The sequence below is a fragment of the Sander vitreus genome, chromosome 10, assembly GCF_031162955.1.
Source record: "Sander vitreus isolate 19-12246 chromosome 10, sanVit1, whole genome shotgun sequence".
NCBI lineage: Eukaryota > Metazoa > Chordata > Actinopteri > Perciformes > Percidae > Sander > Sander vitreus.
In genome coordinates this window covers 10285975-10307956 of record NC_135864.1, presented here as the reverse complement: position 1 = coordinate 10307956, position 21982 = coordinate 10285975, and the positions used below count along the sequence as shown (strand labels likewise).

Sequence of the window (21982 nt, the reverse complement as noted above, 5' to 3'; positions counted from 1 at the left end):
AGCCTGATGCTATGCTTCTGTATACGCAGGTGTATTTGTTTGTTGGAGGGTGTAGGTGAGTGTGTTCACAGGCAATATTGTGTGCCTTCGTTCATTTGTGATTTGTAAGTGTAAGCAGGTTAGGGTTAGGGTTAGATAACAACAAAAGAACAAAAAACAGACAGGACGGTGTTTTCTAAGAATGTAAATGAATGTGTGAATGAAAGCTTGAGTGTCTTTATAAGTGTATATTTTAGTGTGTGTGTGTGTGTGTGTGTGTGTGTGTGTGTGTGTGTGTGTGTGTGTGTGTGTGTGTGTGAGAGAGAGAGAGAGAGTGCTAAAGCTACGAGACAGAGAACAAATAGGATATGTGAATGAATGCCTCTGTCCTTCATTTAGTGTGTGTATTGACCAGGATATTTCAGCTTCCAATTTGAAGCGATTTTTGACCCTGTTGACTCTAACACTGAACACTGGAGATCCAGGAGGTCTGCAAAGAGGTTTTAAGGGTCTTCAGGTTTTTAGTGGTTGAATTGTCTCATATTTGAACTTTCCCACGGGGTTTAATGCCTGCTTTACTGCTTTACCCTGGCAGCCTGGTGTTAGATTGTGTATGCGTGAGTGTGTTTTGTTTTTGTGTGTATGTGCATTTGTGCCCGTTTGTGTATTTGTGTTGTTGCATACATATATGTGTATGTGATTGTGTGTGCGTGAGCGAGCGAGCGAGCTAGTTTAATGAACTCTTGAGTGTTTGCACAACCAAAGTCGTGCAATTTACTCCTCTCATCTCTGAGAAAATTGACATTTCCAAGGTGTTGCCGTTGGAAACCACCCTGAGAAAGCTCAACTGTGTCCAACCCAAACCGAAAACGCACTGCAGGGTTGATATAATTAGTAGTTAAGACCAAATCTTGAGCTTTGCTGCATTTAAAGTCTAAAACATAGACTTATTTACAGCAAAGTGAGCATATGACAGACCACATTTCAGATGATAAACAAAACTGTAAAATTAGTGAAACTATGACATTTTAAAATCCAATCTGTTATTTTTCTGCTGAAACTATGGCTGCACAAATGGAAGCAACAAAATGTTACTGTATCGGCGCTTCAATTAAGTGATTGATAGAGGTGCTGAGCGCTGCAAGGTTTTTTGGATTGCCCGATGGACAATAATGTGCCAAGCTCTTGGCGAAGAGTTTTAACAGATTAAAACTTGAAATATGAAGGTGTCATTGTGAAAAATCAACTCTTTGAAGTGGGGTTTAAATAATAGCCTGAATGTGGAGTAAAGTAACAAAAGCTGCCCCTAAAACCACAATCTAATGATGTTGATTTTAATCAAATGAACTGACACTGAGCAATGATGATTATCATTCATGTGTGTGTGTGTGTGTGTGTGTGTGTGTGTGTGTGTGTGTGCGTGCACATATGTGAGGGAGAGAAATGCTAACACAATGTAACGGAACACAATGCCAGACTATTGCATTCTGATATTTCACAATAGGTCACCCTTGTATTCCGATCGATTACAAATGCTTTGTGGGTTTCCAAAATGAAAATCTGCAAGCAAGACACGGAGAAGCGAGGGAGAGGGGAGAAAAAAAGAGACTAATAATATGGGAGGGAGGAAGATGGGCAGAAACAGAGAGGTACATAAAAATCTACTGATGAGACCATTACACCTTAAACGGGAACAAATTAGAACGCAGATTGCCTCTCTTCGTCCCTCTTTCTTTTGCTCTCCTATAATCTTTTCTCGATTGTCTCACAGCTCTGCTTGATTTCCACCTTATATCACCTCTCTCTCTCTCTCTCTCTCTCTCTCTCTCTCTCTCTCTCCTGCTCCTCCCCTCCCTCATCACATTCTCTCCTCCTCTTTCCTGTCCTGCCACCCAGTGGGATGTGATTAATTGTGAGTGGGTCAGACTGCTGGCACCAAGCTCTTCCAATATCTGACGCTATTCCCACCTCTGCATAAGCTCTGTTACCCGCCCCCTCCTCTGTGTGAACCGTCTGCTACTGACTGAATGTGTTACCTATTCCTTTGTATCAAACATTTGTAGATACTCCCTCCCGCTTTTATCTGCTGTTTTTTTAATTTATTTTTTTAAGAAAAAGTAATAGATCAGACAATTTTGATGGTGCACAGACTCATGTTAGAGCATTGCCGCAATACCAATATAAACAATTAACATTTAAATATCTAATTTGTGAACATGTTTACTTAATACAACTCATAACTAAAATCTACAATTTATGCTCTCATCAAGACAGCATACAACTGTATATAGCAGCATAATGATACACAAATAATATATATCACATCCAAGATACACCTACTGAGCAGTCAAGCAGTCAACTGTAACAGCCCCCCCCCCCTTTTCTCAAAATCCCATTTGGAAGACAGAAGTTACCTTACACATTTATCTCAGACAGTCTCTCTTGGCTATATTTTTCCCACCTTCATTCCTCACCCACCCCCTACCAAATTTTATACAGATATTTCTAAATTCTTCTGGTCGCTATTGACCCACTCTTTCTCTCTTTCTCAATTTCTGCATCTTGTCTTCTGTCTTTCTGGCCTTTTTCTCTCTCTTTCCCACACCGCCTCATCCCTCTCTTTCTCTCCCTCGCTCTCTCAGGTCAGACCTCTGTCTTTGCCAGGGCACTGGTTGTTGCCAGAGTATGATGGCTTTGCTGAGCTTGCTGACTCAAACAGAAGCCAAAAGGCCAGCCAAACCAAAATCACTGAACAGCAGAAAGCTGCACTGCTCTGTTCTTTTTTGACCCCTCCGTCCACACACACACACACACACACACACACACACAAAGCAAGGGTATTTCACCATACATGGGACAAACATGCAGAAATAATTGTATTTCTTCACAATAGTGGAAGAGAACAGATATTTAACAGCATATATATATATATATATATATATATATATATATATATATATATATATATATATATATATATATCTATATATATATATATGGGGGGCTTCCATAACATTATTATTAAGAATGTCAGGACATCCTGCAAACAAACATAAAGAAAACACCAGGACATTACACACACACACACACACACACACACACACACACACACACACACACACACACACACACACACACACACACACACACACACACACAGAGACACACACACACACACACACACGCACACACACACACACACACGCACACACACACACACACACACACACACACACACACACACACACACAAAGCAAGAGTATTTCACCATACATGGGACAAACATGCAGAAATACAAACTCTTTTTTGTATTTCTTCACAATAGTGGAAGAGAACAGATATTTAACAGCATATATATCTATCTATATATATAGATATATATCTATATTTATAGATATATATCATTCATTAAAAATTTTAGACTTGAAAATATTTTATTTGATAACTATGTTTAGTTTATTTCAATTTTATGTGTGACAGAAAAAGAATCTTGTTCATCTCAATGTGGCATTTATATTTTAGATTAGCTCTCCCAGTGTGTCCCCGTCTGTCATTCTCATGTAGCGTGCATAACCGACCAAGTGTAAGCAATGTCATTTGGCAGTACAGTACTTCTGGCAGTCTTTGTGTGTTTATGGGATGATTTCCTTATAATAGTGCTGTTGGAAACATCATTAAAGAGTAATGCTGACATTTCTATTCCCATTCCAACATATCCACTTCTTTTTTTTCTCAAGTTAAACTTAAAGCCATGAAGGTCAAAAACAAAGTTGAAGGAGAAAGGGAGGCCCGGTGGAAGTGAGCAGCCTAGTGGGTGGAAATACAATTCATGCCTCCAGCTTACAAGTTTGATACACACCATTCTGTTTTCTTCACTGCTTTTCTCTCTTAATGTTTAATGTTTGTTATTTTGGTCTCGGTGCTTGGTTGATCACTGAACTTCCTTGATTTGATGATGTCAGAGTCTAGTCTAACTCCTATTGGTTCAAAGTAGAGGCTGAATTAGAAGAGTAGATGCAAGAGTAGATTTTGCAATCCCACTTAATAGGAGGAAAAGGAGGTGGGAGATGATAAAGGGGAAAAATAAAAGAATGGTGGAAGAAGGTAAGGAGGGAAGAAGAAAGAGGAGGAGAATAAGGGAGATACAGAAGGAGAAGAAGGGGCAACCCATCAAGAAAACAAGAAGGAAGGAGGGATTAGAAAAGATAGAAAGGAGGTAGATGGAAAGAGAAGTACATCTTGCAGATGAAAAATGATTGAGAAGAGAACAAAAAAAGAGAGGCTGGAAGACAAGAGGGAAGACATAAGATGAAGAAGAGAGGAACAAAAAAAGTGTTTGAGTGTGTGTTTGAGAGAGAGAGAGTTACAGGCAGAGTGAAAGTCACCTTGTGGAGCTACATTGCACTAAGCAACTCTGTCTGTCTCCCTTGCTGGTTGGCCAAAACCCCTCTGACATACACACACACACACACACACACACACACACACACACACACACACACACACACATGCACACACACAAACACCCTCTATCTTTTTCTCACTCTGTCTATCTCTCTAGGTGGTACACCCTTTTCCAGAAAGCTTTGCTTCATGGAGAAGAGCAATCATAAAATATGCAGCTGTTCCCCTGCTCTTTAGAGTGCTTCTCAGACCCCTCTTTCTGTGTGTGTGTGTGTGTGTGTGTGTGTGTGTGTGTGTGTGTGTGTGTGTGTGTGTGTGTGTGTGTGTGGGCATGTCATGTTATGGCGGTGTTCTCTTTTCTCTCTTACTTCTTTAACCATCTTGTCGTTCCTCTCTCCATCTGTCTCTCTTTGTCACACCCTGAATTTCTATCTGTCTTGGTCACAATTTCAGTTTTTGAAAGATTGATTTCATTTCAGTTCAGTGGACATTATGCAGTGGCTCTAACCTGCTTCTCATTCACTCTCACTGTCTTTCATGCTCAATCCATCCTTGTCCCCCCATGTCATTGTTCTGTTGCATCAGCAGAAAGGTAGGTTTCCTGCTGAAGGGAATCAAATATGGCTGCATACTCAGATAGTGTTGCTTATTTATTTTAAACATTGCCTTTATCTTTACATTTGCAGCACATTTGCTTGTATATGCCTGTAGGTAGTACCGTCATGAATCTGCAAATTATATCTGGCATTTCTGAGTTTATGTAAGTGCACTGAGATCTCAAAAATGTTTGAACTTATTTAGATTTAAAAAAGGTGTAAACTGATTTGTAGCGTACTGTTATATTTATTTTATACTTTAAATAATCTTCATACCATGTAACCATTAAGAATTGTCTTGTAAGTGCTGCTGTTTGCAAAATTGAAAACAGATAGGTATCCTGCCAAATGATTACAGATGATTGTGCAAATACTTATTTGGTATTCAACTAAAACTAGTGTCCAGACTAACTTCTAATAAGTGACCAGGTAAGAATTGAGCTTTTGGCTCAAGCACAATTCCATAGATGCTGAATGCTGATGGACACATATTGGATTTTTCGGAGACTGAACGGGTAGAGATTATCTGATTTCTGATGGTATCGATGGCATCGAGCCTGCACATAAATCAAGGCAACAAGTGGCTTCAGAAATCCATATTGGTAATGTACAAATACTGTCATAAAGTCACATCCACTATTTAAACATGTCACTCAACAAAGATGCAAGAAACTGTACTTATGAAGCAATACGGTCTGCAGATATGAATCCAAAACCCCACCAGCATTAATAATGAAACTTTTTAGAGGGTGGAGTGCTTCAAATATCTCGGACTCACCCTAGACAATAGACTGAGCGTTGACACACACACACACACCACTGACATCCACAAACGCTGCCAACAAAGATTATCTGCAATCCACAAACTCAAAGCACTTTCTGTTGCCCCACTACCTTATGTTGCTGCTCTACAAAGTGTAATTTAACCCATTCTCCTCTGTTGTTTCCCATTTCTTCTGCCTCCAACTGGAACAAACTCATATGCATCGCGCGCATCCAAAATGATTGGCCTCCCCTACCCCAAAAGCAAGGCGATCACACGCAGAACACCCACCACAGTGCATGACCCTCAGGCACTGCCTCAACCCATTCTTCACACTGCTTCCATCTGGTCATAGATACAGATCCCTGGCCTGGAAACGGGCACACTATGGCAGGAATGTTGTCCCCTTTGCCATAAGCATCACTCAACAAAACACACTGGTAACTTTCATGTGTGTAGGTGTATTGGACATGTCATTGCCCTGGGAAAGAAGTAATGGTGGATTTCTTAGTTGTAAAGACAACTTTGAAAAAGACAAGGTTTAACGGTGCACCAGAGTGCAGTGACTTTGCAGCAAAATGCAGGACATATTGCATATTCCCATCATCTTCAGAAATATACAGCTTTCAGACCCAAAGATAAACGATTATTTGAAAACTCCCCCTCTTTACATTTTCTGACTGAGATGGAGACCGTTTTGAAAAATTAAACTGGCTAATACTATTTATACCTGAAAATGATCAAGTACTTATCATCTATTTTCATTAATCTTCATTTTCAGCAGAGCAAAAAAACTCGAAAGATCAGTGAACGAAAACCGCATCTAATTCAACTGGTTGAAAACCGGCCTATAAACTATTATTAATTAATCAGCTTCATATTAGCCTGTGTGCCTCACTGCTCTCAACTACTCATGGAGTCCTTAGAAACATACACATATGTGTACATACATGTGCACACACCAACCGCATGTGGCTGTGTACGTGTGTGCTTGCCTGCCAGGACAATTTTTTTTATTTATGATTGTGTATGAAAACACTTCACTGCATGTTTTTTCATTGTTTGTGTGTTTATGCGTGCCCTTTCCCCAGCTCATTGGGATGCAAAGCGAGAGACCGTCAAGTGAGAGCTGTCCAGGCTAGCTTTGGAGTCATTAGCGCGCTCGTTAGTCTAGTTATGTTAAATCTAAATTACCATTCATCATCACACAGGGACCCATCATTTATTCTGATATGGCCTGGCAGACACATGCACTAACTGGATTAACTCATTCAAAGACACGCAGACACACTTGCTAAAACACAGTGGAATTCCAAATCAGGCGTTAGCTGCGTAGTAAGTGTTTTAAAATAGATTATATATTATTGATTGAGACATTGCAGGGCATTAGTAATGATTGGTTTGCCCTTGTGAATGCTAATCATCTAAAAACTGTGCCCTGCTGCAGACAAATGTGACAAATGAGAATAATAAATCAAGAAAATAAGCTCTACAGTACGGTTTTGACTTAAGTGTTCAGTTGGAGACATAATTAAATAATAATAATTAAGGTTGCAGAAATGAGCTTACAGGTTGGTGGCTTGAATAAGCAGCCCACAAAGGAACATTGAATGTGCTACTGTATTTAATTAGGCTACAAAAAGTTGTAATGTAAACAAAATCCAAAAAAACAAATTAAACGGTACATTGTACAGAATATAGGATACAAATTCTACCTTCATATTCTGGGGATAAAAGCAGTCTTTCCTTCTATTCTGCATTTCTTATTGATACAAAGAACACAGTGATATATGGAAAGACTTCAGGGTACAGCCGAGGAAGGCTGGCCTGCATTCAACACTGGCACTCAGCATTAAATTTGCTCTCACTGAGTAAAAACACACTCATTCACGCTGGCACACAGTCATTAGTCGCTACAGGAGAAATGCCGACCATCTGCGCTGACGTGATTGCAAAGACGAGGAATTCTGAGGAATCAAACAGAAAAAGTGGATCAAGCGGCTCCTCTGCCAAATATAAAGACTCTGTTTATCACATAATTACATTTCCACTTCTGCTGTGTTTATTGGCCTTACAAGTTTGAGCACTTACAGCTTTGGTAATCAAAGGCTTTAAAAAAAAAAGAGAGGTGAAATCAAAGTATTAGGAGGAAAGGCGACTGTGGGGTTTAACGGTCGTGGTACTCTTCTCAGTCATGCATTGGAGGAAAGTTTGCTTCAAGTTGCCCTCGATATTTGCGGCGGCATCGTGGCTTTGACCATCAAAACACAAAATGGAAAATCTTTGTTTTTGTTATTAATCAGAGCAAATGCACCAATTGGACGTCCTCTAACAAATCCCCTTAATATGTTTATTAGATATAAACAGTTCATGACATGCAGCTTTGGGCAGGGTTTGACCTTTGTAATGGATAGGGAGAGAAAAGAGTCTCTGTTTAAAAAAAAAATAAAAAGCACAAATTCCAAATGACAAAATGTGTTTATAAAGTCTTGCAGTGCCAATCTTAAGCCTTCAAAAGCCTGTATTGAGATGAAAAGGACTGTCAAGTAATCAAGATTAATCCTTTTGTTTATTGTTAACAATGAACACTACGAGACTCACTGTCATGCATCAATAACAGTTGCTATTGGGAAAATCACTTGTTTAGAATTATTGTGCGGCTCTAATTGATTCTGATAGGTGTTTAATGACAAATATGATAAGGCCACCCTGGCATGCAATCTGTTCATGATTTTAAGTGAAAGAGTAATGAGTCTATCTCTGTTTGTGGATGACAGAGAGAATATTTCTGGGTTTTCTTTTATCTTTAAATGACACTGGTTTTAGCCGGTCCCATCACCAAACTAGAACAGACAACTTTGAAACTACAGCTGTTTTCATATAACCTAATCAATGCTACTAATTCCTGGCAAGGCATCACAGAACACAGGCAGAGGAATTTCAACGAATCGACTCGTCTGGTGAAACAAAAAAATAACACTGGGTTTAGCATCTTGATTTGTCGCCATTTGAAAGGGTCTGTTTGCTGTACAAGAGGAGCTCTTAGCGTTTGTAATGTTTCGCTTGTAACGTTATTTGTTTGTAGTTTGTTTTTGTTAATGTAACCACAACCTTTTATTAACCTTAAAGGCCTTGGACACCCACACGGGTGTTTTCAGTTATTCTGGCTGATTAGACCTCTTCCCAGGACTCTGTGAGTGTGTATAAACTGATCGGTTAACATATTCCTGAGCCTCCAGTTAGCTCTGTTTCACCTGTTAGGGCAAGACACATGACACCTTTATCATTCTTATTGGTAGATGAAATTTGTTACGTAATACATTCCCATTTAAGCTCCGACCCACCTTCAAGCTGGGCAGAGGTCTAATCAGCCAGAATAACTGAAAACACCTGTGTGGGTGTCCAGGGCCTTTAACCAGGTTTTATAGTTGCCTCACATAACTATACCGAAACTTAAGCTTAACCAAGTGTTTTCGTTGCCTAAACTGTTATATTTTGTATCTTTAACCACACTGTACCTGCCCTGTGCAGATGTTGTAGAAAGAAAAAGTTTTTAAAATGTTGGACATTAAAAGAAATATCATCATTGAACATAATAGAATTGTCCAATATCAACGCCCTCGTCAGGCGATAGGATTAAAATGATAATGTTTGTAGACTAGTGACGAAGCTAAAAAGAACACGCATGCAGTTTCAGGTCTGTGTTGCAAACTCCGGTCTCCTGCATCAAACGCGCTACTCGCCCATCCACCATCAATCTCTGTATCCTGACTTCCTGCGTTGGCACTAGACATGTAAAGTGTGTACAGCAGACACCCTCGATGCTTGATGTTAAAAGATACTGCATAAGAGTGTTTCTTCCCCACCCAGTGTGTGGCTTTAAATTACACAACATGGATTGAAATTGACGCCCACAATAGTACATGCCAAATGTCTGCTACATTTGTTCACCAATAAATTAATAATGTGGTGCATTCACTACAGTGGCTTGTTTTTCAAAACAGTAACATCTGAACTCCACAGTGATATAAAGTCTTTGGTCTTTTGGTCTGTTCTGAAACGTTATCCCTGCTGTGTATGGTGCCTCTGACCATGAGGCAAACAGTTCAAACCAACGTTTGAAATGTTTCTATATCAAAGCCTCACATCGTCTGCATGTTTCGATGCATCTCAACAAAACAGTTTCAGTTTTTTTTAAATCAAAAACGTAGTAGAGAACAGCGTTTTAGTGACAAATGTTATTATTGTGGTCACGAAAAGTGATTCCTGGCAGGTAATGTTTCGTTAGCACAAAAGCCCTTGCGGACAAGCCAAAAAGTTACTTTCAGAAATTGACTGGCAACTTCCCAGACTTCCTCCTGTAATCTTCAGACAATGGAAGCTTGCCTAAAATCACCAGAGCATGCTAATTTCCTTCTTTAATTTTTCACCATGGCAGTAGTGGAGTTTATCTTCATTACTGGCCAGTGCAAAATGACTGGACGGATATTAAAGAGGGAGAAGAGATGACCTGCAGCAGAGGTCAAGTTGGACTCAGAACCACACTATGACATCAGTTTACAACAGGTCGTGTACTAGTGTAAAGTTGGAGAAACAGTATGTGACTTTATGAGTGACGGGTGACTGTTAAACATACTGATGCTTGCCTTTCAAGGCTACTGTGAAGTCAGTTATCAAATACAACAATCTCAAGCTTGTTTACCCATCACTGGACTGACTTACATTTACAGGAGTCAGTTTTATAATCAAAAAATGTTGGTGTGAAAACTAACTACATCAAAAAATGAATTCATTTGAACTGTAGGAATCTATTGATTATAAAAATGGAAGCACTTCAGGTAAGTCTTAATAAACGTCTTTTAAACCTATAGTCATATCCAATTTTAAATAGAATATCAATCTATTTTTTAACTAAAACCAATGTAGTTATAGCTCGTTTTGAGCACGTCTGCAACCCAGTCGGAGTCTCTGTCCTTACTTTGAGAAACGCTGTTCTGAGTCTATCTGGCAGTCTTGGTAGTCTGGAAACAACAAAGGGCCAAATTGAGTCAGTCAGTCAGACATTTGTTCCATCAATAATGAATGCCACCCTGCTCACCTCCCTCTGATTCCTTCAATCTAATTTCTATCACTGGTCTTTTTTTTTTAACCCGCTAATGTCACATCAGTGTTTCTTCCAGCTTTTCTATCTCCTATTTCAACTTTTTTATTCTCTTTAATGTCCTCTACACCTTTGTGTCCTACATCTTACTTTTCTCTGTTCTCTCTCTCATCTCTCTTGTTTTTCTGATTGAAATTAAGGGACCTTGGAAGTTTTCTTTGCATCTTTTTTGTCTAACTGGTGTCCAGATTTGTCTGATCTTGTATTTATTGTATGTGTCTATCTCTCAGGGATCTCAACTTCCTGTTTTTCTCTTTCCCTTCCTTTTCTACACCTATATGTCTCAATCTTCTGAATCCTCTGCCTCTCATCTCTGGATTTCCCTCCTTCCCTTCCCGCCTGGTTTCTCCCCCCCTTCCCCTCTCCTCAGGTCCAACAGCAGATAAATACATGATGTTGAGGAAACTGTCTGCTTTTACAACACCGATACCACACTCCTCTGTTTCTTTCCCTCCCCTTAAAATCTCTCCTTCTTCCCTTTTCCATTTTGTGAACACCCTTCACCTGCCCAAAATCTCTCTTGTCTCTGCTGGCAAAAAAGAGAGGAAAGGGTAGTAACCGCAGTCCTTTTGGGTCTAAATAAATCATAGCCCAGCACCGCCTTGCTTTTACAACACCGATCCTCCACTTTCATCCTGGCAGCCATGAAAGAGAGAGCGAGAGAGAGAGGGAGGAGGAAGTGAGGGAGAAAGAGACTATCTAAGGACAGATGAGTAAAGGGAGTGGATATCAAAGGAAATGGTGAATGTAAAAGTGTCTTTAGTCTTATCCGTCTTTCTTCCTAAACCTCTTTGGGAAGCAAAACTCTTCTGTCAAACCGAGACATAAAGGTTAACAGCAATTCAAACCGCGTTACCCCGTGTTTTACTCAGCCCGTCTTCACCCAGAAAATGACTGTATAGATCGATTGTGCAAGCAGCTCATAACGACTCATGTTGTTAAGCGGCATTCTCGCCTGGCCGTAGTAATTATCATAAGAGCACACGAGGAAGTGAGGTGGTGAATGGGTCAAACAAACACAGGACTTTCACTCAGGAGACGGGGTTCGTGTGAAACCAACAGTCAATTGTCACTTTTTGAAATTGAGTTTTAAAATGTGTGATTTGTGAAATATTTTATAAATCCAATCTTTTGAAAGGCCTCAGTTTTAACATGTTTTTTAATTTAATAAACAATTATAACAATATTAATGAAACCAACAAACTAAAATCAGTTTAACGTTTTCATTGAGCCCGATGCCCCAATATTTAGCTTTGACTAGTCAACGCTGCTCCTGGGAAACATAATAAGCAACTCAGATAAAGCCTAGTCCACCAAGAAGCAGCGACTAATTAAAAATGACTAGATTAATTAATGTGGAGATTTGTTAGGGGCGCACACACACATGCAGCGTTGTGCTTCTTTCAATTAGCACACTAAATTAGCACAATGGATGAAACACATGCACACATGTGCGCGTAACGCACACACACACAATACAAACACTGCAATACACATGCATGCTTACATTGAAATATAGAAAAGGACATCCACACACATGCAGGCAGACATCTTCTGGAGCTATCATCATCTTAAAGCTCCATCATACATTAACTGGACACTTCTGACCAGTAATGGGGATGGAAATGTGTAACTGGTACATTATTTATAAAAGCACACACACATATAACAAGCACAAGATCACACACGTCTACACACAAAGATAGACCTGAACACAGAGACAGAAGCAAACACGCAAGGATGTTGGCCGACACACACACACACACACACACACACACACACACACACACACACACACACACGCTGACAGTGGACTTTTATACTTGTGAGGACCCAGTTATGAATTTATTTGCTGATTATTCTGTTAATTAACTGATGAAGGTGACATCTTCAAGTTGCTTATTTTGTTTCACCAATAGTCAAAAACCTAAATATTTTTTATATATTTACAATTATATGAAACAGAAAAAAAACAGCACATACACAGGCTGGAACCAGCAAATGCATTACATTACTGCTTGATAAGAGACCTAACTATTGATCAACTAACGGATAAATCAACTAATCGTAACAAAATCAATAACCTAATAATTCTAACATAAACCCTAAACGCAAACTGGTCCTCACAGTGACAGAAGTAAAAGAGTACACTGACACACACAGAAACACACACACCTACCTGATGGTGCAGCCACATGACCTCTAATCACTGTTTTCTCTATCATCCCATTTAGTACTACGGTCACAAAATCAACCCAAGAACTGAACAGATGGGATGGGGTCTGTGTCTGTGTCTGTGTGTGTGTGCATGCATATGTGTGAATGCGCATACATCTGTGCTTGAGTGTGTGTGTTAAGATGCTTGAAATGGAGAACAGTCCAGCGGCAGAATTGCTTACTGTCATTCATGCCCTTTGCACACGTGCACAAACACACACACACACACACACACACACACACACACACACACACACACACACACACACACACACACACACACACACACATACACCTTTATTAAAACGTCACATTCAGTGAATATACTCTGTGCTGTCATCCTGTCTGCTGTGAATGGGAACGGCTGCGCATTTACACTGAATTGTAAATCCTGCCGAGCACTCAGCTGTCGGATTCTTATGAATTGCTAATATGTTGTATCTAATGCTGCCGATCCTCCTCTATCTGGCCTCTATCACTTCCATCGTGCGCTTAGCAAAAAGTGAGGCAGGGAAATCAAAAAAGCTAAATTTGCTAGAGGGGAAAGAAAGGTAGAAATACCTTTTTTTTTATCATCTATCATGATAGATGACAAAATAAACCTTATATTGCAGCATTTCCACTAAACTGAAGCTGAAAGAAAATATTTCAACACAATAATATCTGCAATACTTTCTAGCACAACATTTGAAATGTTGGTATTTGGACTGGACGTGGTCCACTGAGTAGGGTGCAACATATCGAATCATTTTCCTCTGTTCCCTGCTCTCTTAAATCATTCATGTGAACACATTAGGCAGCACCAGACTGCACCAAAAACACTCACTAGATTTTGGTGTTTGATGAGTAGGGCTGGACAATATATCGATATTAGACTAGACAGACTAGATATCGTCTTAGATTTTGGATATCGTAATATTGTGATGTGAGATAAGTGTTGTCTTTTACTGGTTTTAAAGGCTGCATTACAGTTAAGTGATGTACTTTTCTGAATTTACCAGACTGTTCTAGCTGTTCTGTTATTTGCCTTTTCCCCACTTAGACATTATGTCCACATTACTGATGATTATTTATCTAAAATCTAAGTGTGAAGATATTTTGTTAAAGCACCAAATGACAGCCCTAGAATATCGCCGCAATATCGATATCGAGGTATTTGGTCAAGAATATTGTGATATCTGATTTTCTCCCTATCGCCCAGCCCTATTGATGAGCTCTGATTTGTATCATGTCGCTAGCACAGATTCAATGCATTTTACATAGTGGTCTCTGTTTTAATAGTCTGTCTCCCAAAATGTTGCAGGTACAGTAGATCTTCATGTGATAATGAGACAGATTTCCTCCAGAAGAGGCCAATTACAGTTACATTTCAAAACCATGAGCACCATGCTGCACTTAAAACTTGCATTGTATACTCATGGGCACATTATAGTATAGAACACAGACACTGAGGCCAGCAGTTCTACAGTATAAGGCAATGTGTGTTGTGGCATGTGTCATACGGAGGGATGGTGCAGATCCCAAGCCTGATCCGGAGGACACCGGTGTCTTGGCTGGAAAAAAGGTCTCCAGTTGAATGAAGAGCATTGTGCTGGCTTTATTTGGACTCTTGATCTATTTGGACTAATGTGCTACTCACATTATAATGTTGAGTTTTTGATAAACTGTTATAGAGGTGTTCCTAATATTTTATCCAACGAATATATATATATATATATATATCAGTAATGGTTGACCAAATATTAACACCTCTCATTAAATCTCAGGTCAACAGCACCACAAACTACATCTTCCAAAATTATTATACAGTTAAATCAACACTCAACATTATAACCTTTATTGCAGGACTGTGTATTAGCCTGTATTAGATTTAGCTAGGTAGACATTATAAACTGGACAATGAGTTTATGTTTTACTGTATGCTGAGCCATTTGTATAATGAAAAGAACGCTAGAAAGAACAGTAATGTTGGCAGGTATCTGTTGTTAACGGCAGATGTGAAAAAAAATAAATAAATTTGGTTTTATATGTTGTTTAGTTTTTAGTGAGCCTTAGGTCATTTAATGGAAACAAATTATTATTAGTACTAGCAATGAAAACAGCATCAATTAAAACAACAAGATTGCTATAAGTAAACCAATCAAAGACCACATTAATTAATTCAACAAGACTGAGTAAAACAGATAAAACCTGTAGTAGTTTATAAGGCAGGGTTTTAAACTGTTTGATGTTCATGGATATAAAATTAATTTAATTACACCAAAGGCACACATTTTAATATAACAAAAGCCAAATAAATTGTATTTAAATATTAACATCAAGTTTCCTCCACAGATGTATTTGGTATTCAGAACACAATCAAGACAGATTAGTTTTACTTGATTTGACTGAATGGAAATATATGGCACAATAAAATTACATGCATCCTGAATATGAATCATTGCCAACAACCCTGCAGACAAATGAACCAATGCTGGTGCCAAGCAAAGCTAGATCCTATTTGTTAACTTTTTCCAGCTCAATGTTTCATAAAATTAAGACATGACACTATAAGCTTTATATGTTTTAGCACTAAAATGGGAAATGTATGCTCTGACAGTTCCGTTGTTGTAATGAACTGAAGCGAAGGATTTGGTTCAGATGCACAACCCACAATGAAGCACAGTATCCACTTCTTTGTGATAGCAAATAAACACCATGGAAACATATACACACACATATTTGTGTAAAATGATGCGCGCCCGCACACACACACATTCAAGTGTGGAGAAAGTAGACACCTTTCACGACACAACCTCACACTGCACAGTCGCCAGTCACACCTCTGAGCATAGTGACAAATGAGCAGCTCTAAAAATGTGGACAGATCAGACACAAACTTGCACAAACTCACACACATACACACTCACACACACATCACACACACAGCTGGAAGCAAATATGCATCAACATATTCCCATATACAGAGGGACTCACTCAAATGCAGTAAAACACATGGTTCAGAGAAAGCGCAAACCACAGCAGGTGGCAGATGCACTATTTTTATCACCCTTTGTGTGTGTGTGTGTGTGTGTGTGTGTGTGTGTGTGTGTGTGTGTGTGTGCGTGTGTGCGTATCAGTGTATTGTAAGTCAGGGACAGGCTGGTGAATGAACAGGTACGCTGCGCTTCATCCTTGCAAGCAACGCACAAGCACTTAGACGTGCACTTCAGCTCAAACACACATACAGGGCTATCAGAAAATATAATTCACAGACAGAAATGTGTAAAGAAACTACATTTTCTCAACAAAAGCAATTTTAAGTTTAAGTTTTTCTTATATTAAAGACTTACAGAAGATGTCTATAAACAGAATGATAAAAGGGTGAGATATAAAAGTAGATGAAGAGGAGAGAATGAGGCAAGACAGGAGAGGAGAGGAAAACGTGAATAGAAAAAAGAAGCATGAAAAGATGAACAAACTGAATAAGACAGAAAACAAAGCTGATAATGAGAGGAGGAGAGCGCAGGACAGATCCCTGTTTCACAGACAACGCATGAAAAAAAGGAGCGAGGAGAAGACCGGATGAGAGGAGGAGAAGAGAGATGGAGGAGCTAGAGTGAGAAGACTGGGGTTTTTCTTTACTTACAGAATCTCCAGATCGCGCAGTGCTCGGAAAGCTCCATCTTCGATGCAGCTGATGTGGTTGCTGTCCAGTTGCCTGCGACGAGCACACAAACACACACATACACACACACACACAGACAAACACACACACACACACACACACACACACACACAGATGAGAGAGAGATGAGAGAGAGTCAGGCGCAAGTCTGCAAGGTCCGCTGAGCTGGGGGAGGGACTAACAAAAGATGGGTTGCGTGAATGAGTGTGTGTGGGGGTGTGTGTGAGGTGATACCCAAGTAAGTGGGCTTAAGGTAGCAGGTAGGAGACACCAGTGTTAACTCTCTCTCCAAGACACACTCCCACACACACACGCTTTAGGGATGCCCAGTCCAGGCGACAGCACACAAGCTAAGGTTAAGTCTCTCACCTCAGTGCTGATATGGCCAGCCCTGAGGAGAGCAGGAGAGGAAAAGAAGAGCGCAAGAGAAGAGACGGTGCGCTGAAGTGGCCTGCCTGGCGTCAGCCTATCACCTCCCTCCTCTGCTGCACGCCCAGCGCACACTGGCCACCGGGAGAGAGAGGGGCGAGAGAGGTAGACACAGTGAATAAGAGAGCGAGCCAGCCGTAGCTACTAAAGCCCACCCTGCTTGTCTGTTCTGTAAATATTAATTGCATTTTCTCCTCTCCCATCCTCCTCCTCCTCCCACTTCTCTCCCCTCCTCCCCATGTCCTCTTTTATTCTTTTTTTCCTCTCTCTGTAGTGAAAGAGGGAGTAATTTCATTACATTAGGACAGCCAATCCATTAAGGGCCTTTTACCGGCTCTGTCACTGAAACAATTTCATTAAAAGGAAAGCCTCCGTAAATCAACCTACAGTCACGACTCTGCCTCTCTTTGCCGTTTTCCTTCTGCCTCTCTTTGCCGTTTTCCTTCTTTCCTCTATCTCTCTCTCTCTTTCTTTCTCTCTCTCTACATCCCTACTCTTCTTCTCTCTCCCTCTCTCACCCTCCCCCTCCTCCCTGGCTGGCTCAACGCCTCGTTCACTGGACTCCCAGATGCACCTTGTACCCCACTGCCATCCATCCTTTGCTTTTACTTTAATTTGCTCGGCTCTAGGTATTACCTAGGTAACCCCCCTCCCCACCACCATCCATCCCTTCATCCATGAACCCAACAACCCCGAAACCTACACTCCTCCCTCCCTCCTTTCTTCTTTACTTCCTTTTATCCCATCCATCCATCCCTCCCCCTGTCTCTCCTCCCCCTATCTACTTCTTCTGCGGAGGAGCAGGTGGATGGATTGCACATATAAAGGGCAGACATTTAGAAGTATCTTCTTATTTTTTTTCTCGTTTTTTTTTTAACTCAACCGCAAAGGACGAGTGGCATTTAGACACACACACACACACACACACACACACACACACACACACACACACACACACACACACACACACACGCACAAAAAGATGTAACCAAACACAAAACGCACACATACTTTCAGAAACACACTTACAGAAAAACACATGTGATCATAAAGGTCCACAAACACACACACACACACACACACACACACACACACACACACACACACACACGCACACGCGAGCACACACACACACACACACACCATAGCTAGTTACTGTTTGCTCTCCAGCATATCACTCCACCTTAATCTTCTCCTCCTTGTCCCCTTCCCCATCTATCTTCTGCTAGATCCCTTTATCCTAATCCTTTTTTCTTTGACTTCTATCCTCTTCTTTTCTTTTTTCTCCCCTTGTTTCCAAGCATCTATCTTGTCCATTTTTTGTTCTCTCCCTCTCTCCATTTATAATCCATTTTTTCTCCCTCTAGTGTCCTCTCATCTCTAATTCCCCTTCACCTTTTCTCTTCTCAAACTCCATCTATCTATTGCTAATCCATTTCTTCTCCCTGTTTTCTTCTATCAACCTTTTAAATCTCCTTTTCTTCTTCTCTACATAGCCCCGATGTCTGCTCAGCATACTGCAGCACCTGTTATATCAGTCATGTCAGCTTTCAACCCAGAGGAAGGAGGTTCCCAAAACAGGAGCTGGATTGCTTCTGCAGGGCAACAGAAATTACATTTGGGCTTCTGGAGCAACATATTCTTTGGTTTGTTTTTATATGTGCACGTTTATGCGAGTGTGTGCTAGAAGAAGTCCTTTGAGTATCTAAGAAATGTATTTACTATAGCACACCACAAGCGCACCTGAAAATGTAGCTGCATTTCAAAAAGCAGCAGGTTAAAGGAAAACTCTATTGCAGTGACTTCAGACAAGATAAATGTGAAAAGTAGACATTAAAAGATTTAATGTACATTTAGCATCATCATCATCACGGAAAATAAATGTCTCGTCTAACTAGCACTGCAACAAGAGCTTGCAAACAAAACTAAACTTGTAACATACAGTATGTACAGTATATGCAAAACATAGAAAAGCTGCTATACAAAGCCAATACTGTAATTCTTTGTTTGATCTGTATACTCTTATTTTGAAATTTGCTGTGTGCTAGAGGCAGCATTGGAGTGCACAACAGGGTCTTAGAAAGCAGGTCACGGCGAAGCACAGAAAGAAAATTTTTCATGCATTTCTACCTGATATTGACCAGTTGCTGGTGGTTAACGGTTGGCATGAGTTCGGTTTGGACTCAAGACAGTAAATACCAAACAACTCTATGCCCACAGGCCAGGTTTGGCTCGCAACACAATTATTTTCGGCCCTCCAAAAGCTTCCAGAGACTGATGAGATGTTTTGATCTGCTTTGATGCAATGCAATTATATTTGAGAGGTGATTTAGAGATAACTTGTTTACGGCCTTGCCATGCCCCACTTGATTAATTGAGCAAGATTTGTAAAGATTGCTAGGGTCCTCAATGTTGAGTGTTCTGTTTTATAACAGTATAAAAGAATAGTCTCATAGGGTTGTGTGCTCTTGTCAAAAACCTCGTTTTGAATCCAAGATTATATTTTCTTTTTTGGCTACTTGTTTGAAAGGAGCTGTGACTGTGAGCATCTGTTCAATGACTGGACTCTGAAAAAGAGTGAGTCTGGGGATCATACCAACATATGGCTATGACATGTTTGTGTTATATGTAATTAAAGTCATGTTTGGTTTTTTTTTTAAGGTGGGAAAAATGGCACACAGCCTGTCCTGATCTGCTTTATGGGGACACATGGCACTGCCAAAGTTGACTGTAATTATTAAAGCCATTATAATTTTGTTTACCGTTTTGTAACACTGAATGTGAAGTTAAGGGATACGTTTGTGCTATTCTGAAGAACAAAGAGGGCTATCTGGGTGTCATGTGTCATTTGATACATCTGTGTTATTTCATTCATCCATGTACAGTCCCGCAGGCTGTGGAGATCGGGGTGGACGGAACTAGGTACTTATTCAAAGTATTTTTCCTGTCACAGAAACCACTGAGAGTGAATTGTGTGTTTTGGCTGTATTATCATATACTGTTATGTATACTCATATACTGCATGCTGCCTGCTCCTATATCCCCGGCTGTCTTGAGCTGTCTGCAGCACTGTTTCCTTGAAAATAACGTTATTTTTAGTCTCATAAAACATTTATTCTAACAATGACCAAGAGCTTTCCCTAACTATGAGTTTTAGTTGCATTAGACTCCATTGTCTCTCAAAGTCCACCATGTCACCACTGACACATGTGACTTCTTGATGCAAGTCTGGGGATTCCCACCACTCTGTAGAGCCGACAAAGGCTGTCACACAAGTGGTGAGATGTCTTCAACTCTTGAACTGTACTTTCTCTAGAGGATGGAGTTTTTGATAATTTTGAGAACATATCACTATGCTTCTCGCATCTGTAATTTTTCTAGAATTGAGAATAAGTAGTGGATTCATATTGGCGGCCATGCACTTCATCTTCTGTCCTCATCCACAGTAAACGATTCTATCAGCTGTGTGATATGATTGGATTCCTCTGACAGCTTTGTTCACCAAGCACCCTGATTAGCAGTGACATGATTGGTATCAATCTGGGATGAGGGTGTACTTTGTGTGGCTGTGTAAGTGTGTGTGCTCTCCATATTTGTACCATCGTGTTGCATTTATAGACCTTGTGTGTTTGTGCTTGTATGTGTTCAGATCACAAATGTTTGTTACAGGGGATAGAATGGGGGCCCAGAATGTAATTTCCTTTCATATAATTAGTTAGTGTGCTTAATCATGTCTATCATAAGGCCTATTGGCAGATGGATTCAATGCTTCCCTCTGCAACCATCTGGAGCAGAGGGAAGCACACACACAGGCTCACTGCCACTCCTTGAATACATCAATGAGCATCCACTATACTGACTGACTAATTAATGAATGGACAGTGGGAGGGAAGGAGGATACACTAGCTGGGTTCACATCCAATCCATATCAACAAATACGGCTTCATCAAATCTGGAAATAATGTAAACAGCACAAATCTAAGTCTAAGTACCCAACTTTCTGTCATTTTGTCACTATCAAGTGACCATATTGCTTTGTCTATTGCTGTTAGGAGTAGAAGAGAGGGAGTTTGGAGATTGAAAAGCCAAAAAGTAAAAATTTGAAGAAAAGAAAAAAAATATAGATGGCAAGAAAAAGTAAGAGATAGAACAACAGGAGGGATGAGGAACGAGAGGTAGATGTAAGTGGATTAAGGATGGATGTGTTGGGAATGTAGAAGTGAAGAATGACAGGCCGATAAGAGGACTCATCCCTCTCTCTTTGCCATTAACTATCTTTAAATCCTTTTGTTTGCATGTATACATCCCTCACCATCTCTCCTTGTCTCCTTCTCTTTCTAGCTAAAAAATAACAGTATGATACTATGATAGTATAAGTGAGACAGTTGATGCTGGTTTGCTGTGCTGTTGGTTCACTTCCAAGAGCAATTGTTGGGAAAGTCTGCAGTGCTGCTGATGTAGGAATAATGCAGAGTGAATGCAATGGCTGCCATTGCATGTAGCCTTCATGCAGTAAATGGGGATGTCCACAATACAGGGTAGGCTTTGACTTGCAAATGATTCGTTTGCTTTTAGTGATTTTGAAGGATACAGGAAGCCATGTCGTGTTTTATATGTATACGCTAGTCCACCGCTGTTGACTGTGTTCCAGACTGAGATTGGTACATGCGTTCAAGGACATCAAGTGGCTTTCCATCCAATTTTTATTAATTCATCCAATTAATTAGACAAATTTAATGTAAACATACATTTGCTTGAAGTGGATT

At 40.1% G+C, this 21982-nt stretch overlaps 1 protein-coding gene across 1 annotated transcript in view; it reads right to left on the bottom strand.

Annotated features, from left to right (window-relative positions):
• Window positions 1-21982, bottom strand: part of slit3 (slit homolog 3 (Drosophila)) — a 247117-nt gene that overhangs the window by 77907 nt on the left and 147228 nt on the right. Inside the window, exon 6 of the mRNA XM_078260191.1 lies at window positions 16749-16820. Coding sequence (XP_078116317.1) covers window positions 16749-16820 — 72 coding nt within the window. The remainder of the gene's footprint in view (window positions 1-16748; window positions 16821-21982) is intronic.